Source organism: Erithacus rubecula (assembly GCF_903797595.1).
Source record: "Erithacus rubecula genome assembly, chromosome: 9".
Lineage (NCBI taxonomy): Eukaryota > Metazoa > Chordata > Aves > Passeriformes > Muscicapidae > Erithacus > Erithacus rubecula.
Genome location: NC_136660.1, coordinates 12,479,490 through 12,498,504, shown reverse-complemented (window position 1 = coordinate 12,498,504; position 19,015 = coordinate 12,479,490). Strand labels below are relative to the sequence as shown.

Here is a 19,015-nt window from a genome sequence, read left to right as displayed (position 1 = left end):
CCTCAGCCCTTGGTGCTATTTTCTTCAATATGGTAGACACAGAAAATATTTCAGTGAATACACACACTTGGCATATAATGTCCTGTTAATAAAACATATCAAAGACAGATAATTCACCATAATATGAAGTGACTAGGCTATACAGTGCAGAGATTTATATAGCTTGATTGTTGAAACAGTTATTATCTCTCTTCCATTTCCCCTCCTACATTTTTAGAACCAAGGCTCATATTTTAATAACCTGTGTGTACATCTTTCTTTAAAAAAGTCACCTAGATATTCACACGTCACACAGGACAATAAAACCTCTTCATCTTCAACAGGTGCATTTTGTAGAGGAAAATTAATTGAAATTGCTTAATTGAATGAGATCTAAGGAAATCTGAAAAAAAACTTGAATTCACATCTCACTGTTTTTCAAGTGAGTTAAGTAATAAGATTAAATAAATATTTTAAAAAACATTAAAAAACACAAAACATCTTCCACACTGGAAGTCTACAAGCTAACTCCAGACCCGAAAATATTTTAAATTTCTTTAGTCACAGTATGCTTCCACAGTTAACTACAGTTTATCCACAGTTTGCATCAAGGAAAGGATCCATGTAGACAGACAATTATAGATAACGTAAAAACAACTACTCTTAAAAAAGCTTCTGTGGAATTGTTAGTTAAAACAGAGCTGAACAATCTCAGATTAAGTTGGTACTTTCACATTTAAGTAATAGAATCCCCTGCTCACCTGGTTTTTGGATTCCTGCTTGAATCATTCATGTTGTGTTGGCAAAAGCATCTCTTAGTATTCAAAGAGAGAAAGAAGACAAATTGAATAGCTAAGAACTTTACTACCAAATGTTATCAAAAACGTACTTTTTTAGTGAAGAACATCAAGACATTTTCTAAACAAAATGACACTGAGTTCACGTTGGAAAAAACCCAACCAAATGAGTAAAAAACTCACACTCATAGGCACAGCAGCCTAAGAAAATTGACAAGAAGAGGCCAAGCACCTTTTTCCTGCTGTTCAGCTTCTGTTGCAGTTCTGGTACCTTCACTAGTTGTTGTATAAGACAGAATTCTGATCTATTGGGCATCCATATAGTTCACAATATTCTCTTTAGTTCCAAGACAGCGAGTATTTTTCCTATGTCAGTCTATTCTAACAGAAACTGTCCATGTGAAGTGTAGGCACAGAATTGTAGAAATTACATGGAGCCTTAAAGGTAAGCCTAGAAGAGATTACAAGATTGGGTTTTAACCATGAATACATCCATCAGAGACATACCTAGGAGAGCTGTCAAGACTTGATTGCTTAAGGGGATGCATTCATTGCAAAGGATTAGGATATGGCCTCCAAATTTATCAGGCACTGAAAAAGAACCCTTGTCTGAGGTGGAGAGGTTGACAGCTGTCACAGGGTAATTTTGGATCAGGCCAACTCTTGCCCTGCAATTCAGATCAATGTAAACAGAATGCAAAGGTTTGAAAGCAAATAGATGTTTGCCAACATATGAACAACAAATTATACATATGGGCTGCAGTATCTTCAGCCATTTTATATCAGTTTAGCTGTGGAGAACAAAATTCAAAGATTTTTATTTCTAGTTAACTCTACCTGCAGCCACACATGCTCAACTGTGGCTTGTAAGCATAAGGGTGGTATCTTCAGACTTCTTGTTTCTAACATTACTACTTTGAAATTATTTTTAAAATATCCACATAACTACATTCTTTATTTAAACACCTGGACAGAATTACTCTTTCCAGAAAAATAGCTAAATTGATGTCTAGCATACTATACTATAAAAGAAAATGGTATATCAGGAAACTCCTGATCTGAGCAAAAGGCATCTCCTTCTAGTGTTCAATCATGACTTCAGTTCTACTTTGTTGTGATCAGAAGATATGCAATGTATGGCTGTTACTGACCTGCCAGAACCTGCCTATTCTCATTTTCTTCATCCTCTATTAGACAATGTTACCACGGTGTGTTTATTTCAAGGGCAGGTAAGATGCAAGTCCTGTCTCATGACTAAAGGCTATTGCTAGTTATGCAGATTAAAAGACTTGTCCATCCACAAACTGAGTTCATGCTGAAGCTGACTATCTGGCATCTGAGAATAAAGAAAATGATAGAGCAGAAAAGTTAGTACATAATAATTATCTTCCCAAGGCTTTCAGATAACTCAATGAACAAGAGGCTGGACTGCCTGAAGTGTAAAGGAATGTGCATTCTACAATGTGCCTTTGAGCTAATACTCTCACTTTTCCCCTGTAACACTCTTCAAAGTATCAATGACAGACTCATTCTTCAGTGAAAGCCTCTACCCAATCAACTGCATTTCCATTTGAAGTCCTTAACATCAGTGGGCCAGAACATTAGAAATGTTAACACAAACCACCACCACTAACATCTCATGTCCTGCAGCTTTTGAATATCTTTGGTATTTATGCATCCAAGGATAGGCAAGAGCCCAAAACAAATCTGTTCTTCTCAAGGTAGGTGTTTGAAAGCATCAGGTGGATATGCAAATTTTAGTCAGAAATTCAAACCTTGTATGAGGACTCAACTAAACAGAGTCAAGAAGAGCATGTGCTCTATGCACCTGTTACACACAAATGAAGTTACAGAAATTGACCTTTATTTAGTAATCAGTTTCTTTAACTTTTTTTTGATACAAAGTGACATTTTCATTTAGTACAGAAAAATCCATGTCAGAACAGTACCTGTCTGTTTCAGTTGTACCACTGGAGTCTACTCTGATCTCAAACTTTAAAAAACAAACAAAACAAACAAAAATTGAGATAAACAAAAAACAACTTCTGTCCCTCACCATGGGAAGAACTTTGACTACTAATTCACCCATACCATTTCATATTCATTAATTTATATATACAGTATTATAATAGTATGGTATAATACTATATAAAATACCATATATATTTAAGATGTTTTTATAGTTCAGAATACTGTATATAGTGTGCAACTACATAAATACTATAAAAAGTATTATGAACTATAAAATAGCAACTGTAAAACAGAATTTAAATTTAGGAACAGATCTTTCTTGAAGAACTGTGCAAGAAGAATCCCTTTTAATTATAAAAGCTGCAAACAGAAGCAAAATTCCAGCCTGTAGTGTAAAACTAGAAACCCTACATAATGAAATGTTAGAAACAGTGACTGAGAAGCATGTCTACTCAAATAATATTTTAAAAACAATTAAAATACAGTACCCAGGAAACATGGCACAAGAGACAGAAGAAACAGGTACAAAACCTGTGTTAGGAACACAGAGTCAGAAGTGCAAAAAAACAAAAAGGGAATTGATATAATAGAGTTCGGTACATCAGGTAAATAAGTATTAAAAACAAAACTAAACAATCACTTACTTTTTGACAGTGAAAACACTAACAATTTAGTACCTTTCTAAAGGCTTTTAATCAAAGCCCTAAAACTGTGTCTGCTCTTAAATAAAAAGTCTACGTGAATGCTACACACTGAAGTACAAAGCTTAAGAATTACCCTGCAAAATTGCACCAACATAAGCTTTCCATATTTACAGTATCTAAAAGTGACAGAACACAGCATGCTAGGCCTAGTTTATGACTCTACCCCACCAGTACTTAATCCAGGCCCAACAACCAAAAATTATTATTTGTCAACATGTTAAGCTTGGATTGCTTAGATACATTATGACGTTTAAATATTAGCTTCATGCATAAAACAAGAAACGATATCTTTGACAGACAAGCATTGACAGGATACAAACAGTGGTCTGCCCTGTGTAGGAGTGTACTTCCTTTTGAGCTTACTCCAAGACGTACCGATTCCATCCCATGTTATTACCTGGTTGTCAAATCAACAATGTGCTTAGAAATGGCCAAAACTGTAACTAAGAGCCACATTGCCCATAAATTGTCTGTTCATACCGAGTATTTCACCCCATTTTGGAGAGTTACCTCATTAAGTGAAAGGACACCGAGTTAAAAAAAGAACAAAACAAAACAAAAAGACATTCAAGTAAACAGCAAGAACCAAATACTTTGAAAAGGTTTTTGTAAACGTGTCATTCTACAGGGTTTTGCAGCATTGTTAAATTCATTGCTCATGGACAAGTACACACAGGTCACAACCCTCATGACAGCTGTCGTGTGTACACGTACAACATAAGAGACAAGCTCGGTGAAGTGATCTACCCCTTCCCACATGCCTCGTCAGGTCCTTGTGTGTTCAGTGTTTTCATTCCCCTTCATGAAACAGAAATCACTCATGGGTATCTTTATAAAGACAGAAATGAACAGAGTCTGTTGGATAGAAAGTTACTTGGTTATTTACATCCGGAAAGTAGTTTCACAGCAAAATAAATCTACAGTGGGCCAGCTGGGATCCACAGGACCTTGTTTTGCTCTTGGTCAACTGTTGTCATAATCTGAGTGCAAATGCTTGAAAGGGCTCCTCCCTGGACAATGCCTGAAGAAGAAGAAACGCCACATATAAATGAAACTGGAACAAATAGTTACGAGCAATTAGCAAGAGCAGTCGTCTGCATTTATCTGCACAGTGTTTATCAACAGATCAGAATTAAGTAACTCAAGTTAGTATCTGACAGATGCATGTCTCTAAAAAAAAAAATAAACAGAGCAAAGAGGTCAAGCATTCAATACACAGTTTCTTCTGCTAGCTCCTAAAACAATCCATGGAAGTCAAGGAACTGATGGCTATAATCAACTAAGACAACTGTTTTGTAAGTGGCCTCCATGTACTATTTTCAGAGGCATCAGGTGGCAAAGTTTAAGTCTAAAGATGGTCAGAACCTGCTATAATAAACCTTCTCTATTCAACATGTGGTGTTAAGAGTCTTATATTTACGGGGTAATATACATAGAGACTATAGCTGTAGCAACTACACTATTTACAAATATTAGAAGTAAATTATGAGCAGCTCACAGATCTCTGAGCTAAATAAAACAGCAGCGGTTGCTACTCCAATTCTTATCGTCATCTACATTCAAGGAACAAAAGGCCAACAGCAAGCAACTCCCTGAAAATCAATTCACAAGATAAATGAACACCTTTTATTCTACCCTTGCTAAACATAAAAAGTAAAATGCCACCACTGACACATGAGAGGAGAACATATTGTCTTCAATACTAAAAACTGGGGAACTTCACGACTTGAGAAATATGTCAGCCAGCAAAGCCTCTGGCTACAGCTACCACTGATGTTGAAAAAATATGGAGTCTTACATAGCTTAAGGTATCACTTTTCTTTTTGAAAAGAGAAAATATGATGTCACATAAATATATAATATTTGGCTCTGCAATATATACTACAGTTAATGATGTCAGGTGACTTTGGATACAGAACACAATAATTGAAAAGGTCTATGAAAAGTGACAAATGGCAGGGAAGAAGTGATTCAGATTACACACTATGTTTACAACTTGGTAGAGGAAACAAAGCCAACTTGAAAGTCATTAGTCAAAAGTGAGCTCCATGAAGTAGCTAAAGGGCTCAGTCGTTAGAGTGTGGCCTCTAGCTCTATGACTAACCTACTAGGTACAACATGCTTGCATCTGTCTACATGCTATCTACAGGCTTATTTTATGTAGAATATTTAGATTTCAACAAGCTTCAATGTCAGTGCAATTTGAACACCAATCCTCTCTGACTGCCAGCATCTGGAAGTGTTGGTGACAGCTGGAGCCCATTGCACACTGCACCAACAGAAGGATGCCCTTCCCACAGGGCATAGGGAAGATACACAAGAGCCTCTTGGACTGAGTGCCCTTCCACTGCCAGGGTGACACTAAAATGCCACAAATGCCTAAATAAGAAGCAGATAAAAACATGTGGTGATGCAATTTGGCCCTGTGCATGTCAAGGTCTCTGTAGGTTTAGTATGTACAGTGTAAAATACATTTGTATGCCTATTACATAACATTTTGTTGAGAACACATGGATTCTCTCAGGATGCACTGAGAGAGCTCTAAACTAAACACACCCTTTTGTCTCTCTGCACTTGGCAGTTATGCTTCAAAATATTTCTGTAAAAATTGCATTGTTTAGGGGATGAAAAGTTAGTTTTTGGCTAGTCTAGGGTGTTTGTTCTTCTATTTAAATTTCATTGCCATGCACATCAAGATACATTCAAAAGATTGGGGATAAAATTCTAGGTATGTGGAACCACGTGGAAATACACTCTGAAATGAACAGAGAGTCTCCAAACACTGGGGTTTTCTTGCAGAATTTCTGTAGTAAAAATACTACAATCCAAGACTGATTTCATAACTTAATGAAGTTAAAAAGGCTTCTAAAGTTGAATTTAATTATTCCAAATTACAATGCTCAAGAAACCTTGGTCATTTTTTTTCCATGGTTGAAACATTTAAAGTATATCTCACAAATCACACAATTACAGAAGGGTTGAGGTTGGAACGGACCTTTGGAAATCATAATTTGTTAGTTTAAACTACAAGGGGTTTCTGTTGCTTCGTTTGATTCCTACAATTAAAAAAACCTTTGTACTCCTTACATGGTATAACACTGACAACATTATGTCAAATCATCTAATCTTGACCACACTTCTATACTACTGGCTAGTAATAAAACCTTTTCAGAACTTCTTTAGATCATAAGATTATAACATTCAGAACAAAGAAGATTTCTATCTTGACATTTCCTCTCCTGGTAAAATAAAATAACAGAACAGTTATTCAAAAAGGAAGGCAAAGTGAAAAAAACCCAAGGTGCTAAATGAAAGGAACATGGATCTTTTGAATTAAAATGTAAACTGATTAAATTACCACTGTGTTCCTACTGCAAGTTTGCTTAAATACTAACCTGTAAAGTACTTGCTATACTCCTGTTCTATTTTTTGAGCTGTCTCAAATTGTTCTTTGGAATGCTTTTGTGTAACTTTGTCCCTCAGGAAGATTGGGTCTTTTTGCTCTCTGAAAAAAAACAAACAAAAGAGGAAAAAAAAAAGAAACACCTTGTATAAGAGTAATTTTTTAATGGACTTGAAAAGAGTGCCTCTAGTTGGGTGAATAGGAAAGGCTAATCCACATGCAAGCAGACTCCTAGGCCCAGAGTGCCATCTACTGTGCTTCAGCAGTATCAGCACAGTCATCAGGATCATCACAGTGCTAACAAATTTACTTGCTCTCAGACCAAGGTAGTATTTCTTTTAAGTTTCAGAGACTGCGAGGCAGTTGATGAAAAAAGAATATAATTTTTTCCAGTTCGTATAAATTGGATCATCATCTCATATACATGAGACAAAAAACCAGAGAAATACAAATGCTAAAATAATTACTTAAAAACATAATTACTAAACTCACCTAACATTGCAGTGGAGCATTTCAGATAACTTGTGCTATATCAAAAAGGATGTTGGATAAACTTTGGGTGCACACAACAGGCAGACACAATGTGCCACTGCAACTTATACTGATGACTGCCAGAAATGCTCACTTGACTAGTTTCACCTTTGTCACTTTCCAAAAAAAGGAAAAAGTTGTAATGGTCACCATTTCATTTCCAAAGGGGTCAAGACATGACAGCTCCATTTATCATTTCAGCACACAATCCTACAGTTGCAATGAAATACACCTCATTGCTCTATGTCCTGTTTCTACTTTAAAGTAGTGATACTTATCTTCTTTATTAAATAGATAGCAATCAAATTTACCTACAGATCAAGAATATAAGAAGACTTGAACTTTAAATACAAAGATAGCACAAGTATAAGATCTCTTAGCAAGAGTATTTCTCAATATCCATGTTGGGAGATGATGTCCCTTCTTGACAAATCAATCTATCAAAATGTATAAAGGCTTTCTCAAACATCAGGGGAGGGACTGGCATTCGCATGTCCTGTGTTCTGTTCCTGGCTATATTCAAACAGGAATTTCACAATTACTGAAAGAACACAGCCTGAGAAGACCACAGGATATGCACTGTGTGGCAAAAGGCAACTTCCCTTGCTTTGTTTACTGGGGAATGAAGGTGGGAAAGCTGAGGTTATGAATCAATTGGCACTGCATCCATACCCTGGGCCCTTCTAAGAAGACGAAGAACAGCCCTCTGCCATGGTCAATGATTAATTCTCAATGAATCTCACCCATATCAGCCTTGCAATGTACCACAAAGGCTAGCAGGAAAGATCCTCCTAGAGGACATTCAGTTTGGTCTCCACGGATTTCATTAAAGATTCACTTTATTGTCATGCAACCCAAATGAAGTTAAGAGCATACACCTCACAGTGGGTTTTATGAGGATTAATGTGCCCATTTATAGCATCTCAGAATGCTGAGTTGAAAGGGACCCAGAAGGATCATGGAGTCCAGCTCTTCAGTGAGTGGCTCACACAGGGATAGAACCCACACCCTTGGTGATATTAGCACCAGGCTCTGGCCAACTGAGCCAATCCCAGTGGCTGTTTCAAGAGATTTAAGATGACTAGGATGAAATAAACAATAAAGGTAAAACAGACTTCTTTTACAGAATAAACATCCCTGAGCTACACCCCTCACAGACTTACTTGATTTGTTTAGCATTTTTGTAGCGAATAAAAATGACAATAGGGTAGATATGAACACTGTGGAGCCGTTCGATGGCATGAGGAGCGATGTCAAGCAGACAATGACAATCCTAAGATCAAATGTAAATGCAAAACACTCATTCAGTTAAAGAGCACAAGCACACATGCAAATCCCCCATTTCTTCCCCTACTTAAATCATAGCAACCCAACAGAATTTTGCCATACATGTAGCATTTTGGGACTACTGAGCAATTTGTACCCAAAGGATTTATAACAAAAGACAAAAGATGAAAAACTGCAAGAAATTGCATTCATAGTACCAAACGCATGCATTGATAGAAAAAAAGTACTTGAAGAGCTAATGAAATGAAAACTCAGATTGAAATATATGCAATACATTTTTCCAAAGTTTAAATATTCTTATTAATTTTCTTGTTCAGAAATCATAAGCAAACACAAGTGTTAATAGGACTTTCCATGTCGTTTGATTGAAAACTGTAAGCAATGAACAGGCTTTAGGTAACATCTGACTTCAGGATTATGATGATGTTTACATTCTATATGACTGCATTACATGCAATAGTTTAAAAAATTAAATCCTTTTTTGGATGGGGTAGAGGATGGAATTGAAGAAAATTATTTCTAGCTTTATTTATAATACTGTAGAAGAATATAAACATTTCTAGTTTCTATAAAGGTGAGCTCATTTTAAATAGTTACATGCAAAAGTAAGTTTATTTTAAAGGTTTACTTTATTAGCAGCCTGGGGAACAGTTCTCTGTCTTAAAGAATGACACTGCTAACATAATTTTCACCCCCCAACATAGGTATGTAAATTGTACAGAGAACTACAGCATTAAAATTGACTCACCTTTTCTGTGATCTCTTTTATTGAAGCTACAGTTGTCACATCAAAATGTCCACTCCTCCGTTTGTAATCGATAAACAGACAATCCTTCACCCCCCGTTCAATGGCTTGCTGGGAAGCTTTCATAACCTCTGTTGCATAGAAGAGATCCCTTTTCATTAGGCACAAAACAAAGCTAAGAAGACAATATCTGCAAATTCAGATTCTTGGGGTGTTATCCATGTTTGTGTTGTCATTTAGCAACATCTGTGTAAATCAACTATCATGTATTGTAAGCATGAATAAATTAGCTATATTTGCATACTTACCAAGAGGACACCTGCAAAATTTTCCAGGGGATTCTTTGACCAGCATGTCTTTCACAGCATCAAGTAAAGGTCCTAGAATAAGGACAGGCCTAGGGGAGGTACAGTCCACTTTCTGGACACGCTGATAAGCCAAACTTGCAGAATCTACACACACAGAAGATACTGATTTGTATAAGCATACATTTCTTGGCATTCCTCAAATATGCAGAAGCACTCTTACAGGACTTAGGAGAAGACCTCCTTTGCAAGGGCAAAAGGCCCTTGAGAAATACAAAATATGGTCAGTCATTATTGTAATTTTTCCACTTGACAGCTAGTAATTTTAAACTAGTAATTTTTCTAATTTAAACTATTGTTCAACTAAAAAGATCGAACTTCTCACCTTCCCCAATCATCCCTAAAAGTGTAAACATTACACAATATTTGATATCTCTGGCTTGATTTACAGAGCTATTACAAGGAAGTAAGCATTGTAACAGACATGATTTTTCTAAAGGAGTAAAGAAATAAAAGTGAAGATTTGGAGGGGTGTACAGGATTTCTGTCCAGACTAAGCAACCTGGACAGAAATTAAATAGTTAAAAGGAAGATCAAACCATGCATCAAAAAGAATCTCCCCCTCCAAATGAAATGATGCTAATAGGTCTAGGAAGAAATTATGAAAATATCATTTTGAAACACAAAATAGGCTTGTAATTTAATAACAAAAAAGAATAATTATTAGAGGTGATGATCACCATTTGTATTCAGAGTAATTACAAATTAATATTATTTGTTGTGCTGTGCTGATTCAAAATGAAAGAGAAGTAAAGGCAAAGCCCTCCCAAGTATAACAAAGGTACTTGCCATCCAGGAAAGGAATTGAGTCTGTACTGATTGTATCTAGAGCCAATAAATCTTTTCCATCTTTGGAACCACTTCGCTTGTGTTTATGCTTTCTTCTGAAGAATGACCTCCTTGCTGCTGCTGACAATGTCTTAGATGAACTGTTTTCATCTTTAGCCTCAGACATGCTGTGTCTCCTGTAGAATTCCTGATCCATCCTAAAATAAAACAGACAAAATGGCTGGTATTGAAAGTCACATTTTTTAAAATTTTTTGACAGTATCACAGCTGGTAATGCTGTGTCTGATGCACCCTAGGACATTGTCATTTCTACCTCACTATTTAGCAGCATTAAAACCAACTTGATAGGGCAATATATTTAATTCAATGTGTATTGATATGTGCCATCCTTAAATTACATATCTAGGAATTACTATCTCCCAGAAAGAATAGAAGCAAACAAGTGTTTTATACCACATCTCACTAGTCAGACTTTTAAAGACAAATACTTTCCAAAAATAAATATGGTAACTGAGGTCACTTACATATATTTACTGGGAATCTGTCCTCTTTCCAGCTTCTGAGCATTCTCATCTAGCTGCCAAGCCATCCAACAACCAAAATTTCCCTGTGGTAGAGTGTCATCCACATATAAAATATCATCTTTCTTAAAGCTTAAATCCTGTTCCATCTCTGCCACACGATCATAAAGTGCTCTGAAAAGGAAGACAAACAGGTTTTGCAACTGGTCTCCATCAACTCAAGGGAAGAACACACCTTTTCTGAAAAAATTTAACAGGTTACTGTACATATCAAGAACATGGGAATGAAAAGTGAAGACTTGCTATACAAGACTGTGTACTTGCTGCCAGAGAATAGCTGGATAAATCAGTAAATTTCAAATTTAAAAAAAACTTGTGAAAATTTATGTTCTTTCTCTCTCTCATATGATGGATAGCATATTATCCTAACAGACTTATGCTGTCATTGCCAGTCATGCTCAAATACCTGATGTAGAATCCATCTCCAGGAAGCTCTTTTATCTTATTAAACTCTTCTATTCTGTATTGAGTCTTTATTTTGATGTTTTCTCCAGGCTTCAACATTTCAAGATAAGCTTCCTCAGCTGTTTTATTTCGCATGTCAATAGACCCATACTGCAAAACACAAAAATAGACCTTGAGATGTGAAATTGTATTTTAACAAGCAATAAAACTCGTTGAGCTTGTAAAATATGCAAAATTAGTTTGTTTTTTCTCACTTGCAGGTTCTATATATGTCTTGTCATTTAACTCTAGTACAGTTTGCACCTTAAGATGTCTAGCAGGAAACTGAGACATTATAGTGGACAACAAAAAACACAACTGCAATCAGCAGACAGGTACTGTGAGAGAGAACTTGAAAAAGTTTTCCAAGTGTAAGGTGAGAATCATGAAATTCACACTGAAAAAAAATTAATATTTTTAGGGATATCAAGTGGTTTGAAGGAAGCAAAATATGATTACAAAGCAAAATCTGGATACTAGAAGTTCAATGAGACAGTATCAGCACTCACTTGTATCTGAAACTCACAAAGACATGTGTTTATCATCTTAACAGTCTTGACAAGTAGATAAATATTCTAATTTTAGATACAGAAAGCAGAGTCAAAGACACAATATATGGTTTTTCCTATACTTTCTTTAGAACTTCATAGTAGTAAGATTAACTTTGTTCTCTGATTTACAATATCTCTCATATCCTTGCCTTTCTCCTACATACAGCAATTGGATTCGAAGTTTCCATTTAGATGAAGGGAGCAGGTGTTAATAATTACAAGTAGACATAGGTGAGGCCTTCAAACTTTGTGACATCAACAGGGATAGTTCTCCAGGTTCACATCATTCAGCTCTCATGTGCTGCAGCCAAAATGCAAGTTTGCTTTACCATTCTAACCTGGGTTTTGTGGCAAGAACTCAACACTCACAGAACATTGCATACTGTGGGACAGCACAGCACTTGGCACTTCCCTCTTTATGCCATCCCAAGCATTTGCCAGTACACTGCAGACATTTCTGAAGTGCTTACCTCAAGTATCATGTCACCCAAGACTAATCCATCAGGTCCTTTTGCTGGGCTGTCATCATCCACATCTGAGACAAATATTCCATACAGGTTTCCACCACATATCTGGATCCCAAGATCAACTTGGGATTTCTTAACAACAACAATTCTAGGTTCAGGGGTCCTTTTGTTTGTGTCCACAGGGCCCCTTTTGACAGAAAGAAATAGCACATGTACTAGAGTTGAAAAAGTTGCCATCTGAAGAATATACATTTATATAAATATTATTCAGAATAGGTCACCAATCGACAGTCTTAAAGGACAAACAGCACCTTTCCAACTAAACCTATCTTGCAGAAAAACTTCTTTACTACTTGCAGACCTCATGTTTCCAAAACAGTCTGAAAACATGTACATTTATATCCTGGGGTCCACTCAACTTGTCTGCTGACTTATTTCAACCAGACAGCATTCACAGAAATACACTTCCTTTTTAATATCCTTCATATCCACCCTGACAATTCATTTTCCTTTAAGACAGAAGTTCCACTCTGTACCTTAAGGAATTCCTGGGACTTGTGGTCGGAGTGGTTTGTTTGGACGGGGGTGTCATTGTTCCTTCATCCTGCTCGCTGACGGTGTCGATTACGGAATGATTGTCAGGCGTTGCAGCTCCGCTGCCCTGGGGGGTGGAATGATTACTCACAGGCTCTAAGCGAGAACTATGACGGGGAAGAAAACAGAAGAAAAGACTCGTGGGTTAATGCCAATTATTTTCCACTCAAAAAATTTTTAATTTGGCTGTAAGTCAATTTTAAATAAGGGAGATAAAAGCCAAACCCCACAATTCAAATGAGCATGCCAAAAAACATACATTCATTGTAAGTCTAAGAGAAAGACAAAGCTCTGCTTTGAAGTGTCATGATGCATCAAAATAGGATGGCCAATTTCACCAGGTGATACACCTTCTCTAATTAAAGTTATGGAAAAAGAAGTAAAAATTATTTGAAGTATTAAAATGTCATAATCCTAGGAACAAGTCATCTTGGACCTTAGTTTAGTAGATTTATGGATTATGCCCAAATAGAAAATATATTTGCATGCATCAAGCATTCTTTTGACAAACACATATTCACACCTTACTTTCCAAAGCAATCACACTTACCAGCCAACATGTGCTCACGTTTGCAAACATTAAGTGTACAGAAGTTGGCAACAAGCTAAATAACTGTGTGGACAGGAGAGCTGTCTTTCCCCAGGTCCAGCCAGCCTTACCTTGACCTTGAGTGGTTGCCAAGCTGATACATGTGTGGGTTATACTGAGCCAGAATAGTGATGGTGTCACACTGCTGCCCAATGATTAGCCGAGCCTGTTGCTCTGTAGCATTTCTCAAATTTATTCCATTAAACTATGGAAAAATTGCAAAAACCAGAATGTCAAGTTTTCAAATGGAAACTAGCAAGCTCATTCTTTCAGTGCTCTAATTAGTGTGATGTCTAAATCTTCACTTATTCCCTCTGGAGAAAACAGGAGAATGGAAATGCTGCTATACAGTGATTTCTAGTGTTTACTCCTTGGAAGGAATCATCACAATTTTCAAATATTTTGTAACCTGACAAGGAGTTTAACAATATTTTCACCGTTAAAAGACATATTCTGAGCTGTGCTATGATTTGATATAGTTGATTAAATACAAGTTGGTTCAGATCATCAATATGAGTAAACTCAGAATTTAAAGAGAAATTCAGACCTATTCAGGTCTATTTTAGTATCAGAAACACATTGTGCAACAGAAGGTGCTTTAACATGATGTTACATTTACAAAGCAGCTCTGTACTTTACAAAATGCTACTCCATGTGTTTATCTAACACAGCAGGCAGAAACATCATGGAGGCCACATGAGTAATATTTTAACCATCCATGTGCTAAGGATATGGCACAGCAACAACAGCATGAAACTTGGTAAAAGTCAGCTGATGGAAGATGTACCCTCTTATCAGGCAGAATATGGGATTGGGACTATTTTGTTTCAAGTACTGCAACTAATTAACTTAAAATTTAATTATATCTATACAAGACAGGATGCAGATATACCGTCAAAAGACATTTTTATGATAAAACCTGAAAATGTCACAACAATCACAGTTATGGAATATTACAATAAAGAGTACACTTTGATACATCTCACAGTGCACAAGGTTTCACAACATAGTCTTTATGGCTGCAGTCATACAAACTGATTTATCAAACCTTAGCAATAGTAAGCAAACAATTACCTCCAGTAACTGATCACCATATTCAAGGCCAGCTTGATGGGCAATGCTCCCAGCTGTTACTTTAGAAACAAATATTCCACCATTTTCTCCGCTCACAATGGAAATCCCGAGTGGCTCAGAGCCCTTCTGCACTTTAACATGGCGTGGCTCTTCCATGTAGGGCCTTTCAAGGAGATAGGTACAACTGAGTTGGAAAAAATTGCACTTGAACTACCACAATATCTAAGTTACATGCAATATTTATGCCTGTCTGAACAGTAACAATAAAATAGCTTTGGACAGTTACTTAAAAAACCCCACTAATTGTCAGCAGTCTTAAATGCATTCCTTTAATACCATGCAATGTACAGTGGCAGAAGTAAATGTACACTAGGTACATGACTGCTCCAAAAATGATGGTAAATATGAATTTGAAATAGAATGGTCATGAAGTTGATAGGAAAGAAGCTTCCAGATGCATATTATATGAAAGTAACTGAACCATTGTACATAATGTCATTGTCAAACCATATTCCAGAAGGGTATGTTACAAATACAAACGCTGGGAGTCTTCACTGCCAGTGAAAATAAACATAATGAATACTAAGGTGGTAAACCAAAGGACAACAAAGCACAAATATAATATTTCATATTTGTATGCTGGGAAACACAAATTAGTAATGAAAATTAAGCAGTTGCAAACTCAAGCCATTAAGACAGCAGTTTGCATGGTAGCATTACAATTACCATGCAAATTCTCCTCAGGGCAATTATCCAAACGTAAAAAAAGCACAAAGTGCGCAATACTGCTCGAGAAGGACAACCTTAGATCAGGCCAACCTCAAACTCCTTAGTGATGAGAACCTAGGCCTAGGAGCCACAGGGATTCTCAGAAAAGACCTATTACGGAACAGATATCTGAAAGATGTAGAAGATTTGAGAAGACAAGAACACTTAGAACAGGACAAACAGTAGTAAGACACTAGTAAGTATATCAAGAAAAAGGCTTACAGAAAAGAAAATCCTGATACATTCCCCTCTCCTCCCCCCATATTTGGGATGTATCCACCTCTACATATGGTGCTGGTCCATTCATGATGTGTATGAACAAACAGTAGCCTTCTAAAAAGCTCTGGTTTTCACTATTATAAACTTAAGAATATCTACACAGTAAGAAGCATCACCAGGCTTTAACAGTTGAGTTCACCAGGAATGAAACAGCTTGGGCACCAGGTGCAGTGATTTTTTGTTTTAATACCATTATACTGCATTTGACATGTATTAATGTTTTCTTTCCTAACATTCCATTATACCATATAGATGTGCTCTAAACTGCACAAATTGCTTAAACTATTTTACTGAAGGTTTACAGAAGGGTCACACAGACTGCACTCACTACCACTGAAGTGAGTGAGGCTGAGGAAGCACACTTTTTGGAAAAGTAGGATTTGGGGCTGGGGACAGAGGGAAGGGGACATTGTTTCATAACTCTGCATATTCCCAGCCTTTGAAGGGATCCTTTTGGTAGCCTTCTGCAGCAAAGGCACAATAGTTTGCCAGCTAATTAATGCATTTGAGATAAAAACTGTTGGCTGCTGATATGAATGCAAGTCTGGAATTCAGCCACCTTACACCACTCTTAGGGGTAAGGCCCTCAGCAATTGCTTACCAATGTAGTGAACTTATTGCTGATGCTCATAATTTTTGCATGTGACCTAAATTAACTAAATTCTGATAACTTGCAGAAAACTGATTATTTTTTCACTCACTTATGAGGATGTAAAGCAATATTACATGAAGTTCCTTCATGTCACAAAATTCATCAAGGTTTATTTCTGCATTAAAAATTTAAACTGCATCTTTCAGAGCTTTGTTTATTGTACCTTTCTGCTTTTTCATCTGCCACCCCCATTTTTAATTTGTTTCGGATCAAACTATACAAAGCATGCAAGATCCTATCTGAGGATTATAGTAAGTACAGAATGACAGATAACTATGCCTGTATACCAAATCAGCAATAAAGTAAAAGAAATTATAGCATTAAAAAGGTGCTTTACTTGATAAGCAGTTTCACCAAAACCAAGTGAAGCACTTGTCTATAATATTCAGAGTGCCTGCCAGAATCACTAGACATGGAGTAGAGAAAAAGTCTTAACTGATGAGCTATTTTCATTTTTACTTAAATTAAAATCATCAGAACAAACAAACATTGAAATTTTTTCATCTATATAATTATTAATTTTATCTTGGGAAAGGCCAAGTGAATTATTTGCATTTTGTGGGAAACATGAAGTTTATAAAACCCTCTCAAAATTCAAACATTTCTTAGGATAGATTTAGGTAGCTACTTTCCTAACCTGATAACTGTTTAATTGTTTTGTTTTAAAAACACACCATCAAACCTTGGAATTATACTCATTTTAGGAAGTCAATTCAGACTATGGTTTATGCATAAGCACAGCAAGAGCAATGGGGCTGGAACCTGGATGTATTTCAATAGTATGATCAACATGAACAAAAATTGTTATTTCCCAGAGATCAGAACATGTATCTTGTGCTCAAAGACACAAAGATATAGAGTGCCAAAACCCCAGCTTGTTCAGCTGAACACTCACATCATTAGTCATGTGAAAGAGAAAAGACACTGTGACTTGGAATTTGCAAGTGACAATCAGAGGAACATTTATATGAGAACACAAGTTGAGTACATGTAGTACAAGTGTCACACTGAATAAGAGAGAATGTAAATTCACAAAAACCTCTTTACATTTTCTTTCAAAACAACACTGTTCTTTGTATACAAGACAATCTATAATTGCTACAATAACTTAGTTGCAATTTCTTCAAACAAGACAAAAGTTTAATGCAACATTTTATGAATAACTTTTTATTACTACCAGGAAAGTTAGAATACAGAACATCCTCATAATTTTACCATTCACATTTTTATGGTCAGTGTTTTTACATAAATTAAGCATACAAAGGAGTCTTCAAATCAACATAAATGTAATCAATTTCAATACATTGGAGCTCCTTTACACTGCCAGAATGGCACTTAGCTGCCTTATTGGAAATAAAAATGTGATTCCAATTTGTGTCTTACTGTTCTATGCTTTGAATTTGTGCAAATCTTTTCATATATTCAGTCTAGTCAGATCATGATAAAATGAAAACAGATGTCCAAGACTGATACTATAAGCAGTGTATTTTTGAAATATTAATCAGATATAAAGTCATTAAACACAAAGCACATGTTTTTAAGAAAGGTATCACATTAGATTCAAATTCTGCAAGCAGCTACACATATACTAAATGTTACTACTAGCAGTGGTCCAGGTGCAGCCAAAGGGATCAGTCAGAGCAGTAAAATTGTATCAGTATTGTTCTTCCACAGTTATGTGCTCGATTTTTCTGGTTATATGGAATAAAGGCACAGTGGCTGGAGCACAGATTCACAGTGCTAAGGCACCTGATGTTTAGCTATCAGACGTTACTAGGTCCCAATTTTGTTTAGATTTCCAGAGTACAGAACAAGGTTATCATAAATAAGCGTGTGAGGTAGTTGAGCTGAAAGGGTATATTCCAACTTAGGCTTCTCTTACTTGGTGTAACCATTAGTCCAACATGGAATAAACAGAACCTTTAGGAAATCACTTATTCTTAAAATCCACAAAAGGATCTCTTACATACTCTCTAAAGAAAAACACCATTTAATAACAGGACCTGAGATGCATGTCTGCACTTACATAATTTTCATTTAAATTAAATGTTCACATTCCTTCGGCTTAATAAACACAAAATTTCCTCAGACACATTTGTTTCAAAAACAAAAAATGTGGGGACCTTACCTATCTTTTCTACGTTCTCCAACAGACACGGGGCTAATGGAAATCCTAGGTAATGTAGAGAGGGAGTTCTGAGACTGGCTGCTGGTGAAGGAAGATGTTTCCAAGTTAAGAGGTGACTGGGGAGGAGTTATCAAGCTGGGACTGCTACATTCTGAGTGTGACAAGGAGCCTAGGAAAAGCCAACAATAGAGTTTTAGTATCCTGCATCTGTCATAGTTGGCAGATCCACCCAGACACAATGAAAGACACCACACACATCTGAGAGAAGAAAGAGGACTGACTGCTCACTATCTAGGAGTCATGTAAGGGGCTTAGGA

The 19,015-nt window shown here is 36.4% G+C and overlaps 1 protein-coding gene across 4 annotated transcripts in view; it reads right to left on the bottom strand.

Moving 5' to 3' along the window:
- Positions 1-2,618: 2,618 nt before the first annotated feature.
- Positions 2,619-19,015, bottom strand: part of DLG5 (discs large MAGUK scaffold protein 5) — a 95,519-nt gene continuing 79,122 nt past the window's right edge. For 2 of the 4 annotated variants that reach the window (XM_079313126.1, XM_079313127.1), the window contains exons 21-34: positions 18,699-18,867; positions 15,691-15,768; positions 14,872-15,034; positions 13,869-14,002; positions 13,151-13,315; positions 12,618-12,801; positions 11,559-11,707; positions 11,096-11,266; positions 10,572-10,768; positions 9,726-9,869; positions 9,421-9,548; positions 8,549-8,658; positions 6,847-6,956; positions 2,619-4,472 (exon numbers count right to left, since the gene is read on the bottom strand). In XM_079313126.1, coding sequence (XP_079169252.1) covers positions 4,369-4,472; positions 6,847-6,956; positions 8,549-8,658; positions 9,421-9,548; positions 9,726-9,869; positions 10,572-10,768; positions 11,096-11,266; positions 11,559-11,707; positions 12,618-12,801; positions 13,151-13,315; positions 13,869-14,002; positions 14,872-15,034; positions 15,691-15,768; positions 18,699-18,867 — 2,006 coding nt within the window. In that variant the 3' untranslated portion in view covers positions 2,619-4,368. The remainder of the gene's footprint in view (positions 4,473-6,846; positions 6,957-8,548; positions 8,659-9,420; positions 9,549-9,725; positions 9,870-10,571; positions 10,769-11,095; positions 11,267-11,558; positions 11,708-12,617; positions 12,802-13,150; positions 13,316-13,868; positions 14,003-14,871; positions 15,035-15,690; positions 15,769-18,698; positions 18,868-19,015) is intronic. The other 2 variants (XM_079313128.1, XM_079313129.1) reach the window with 1 other exon arrangement.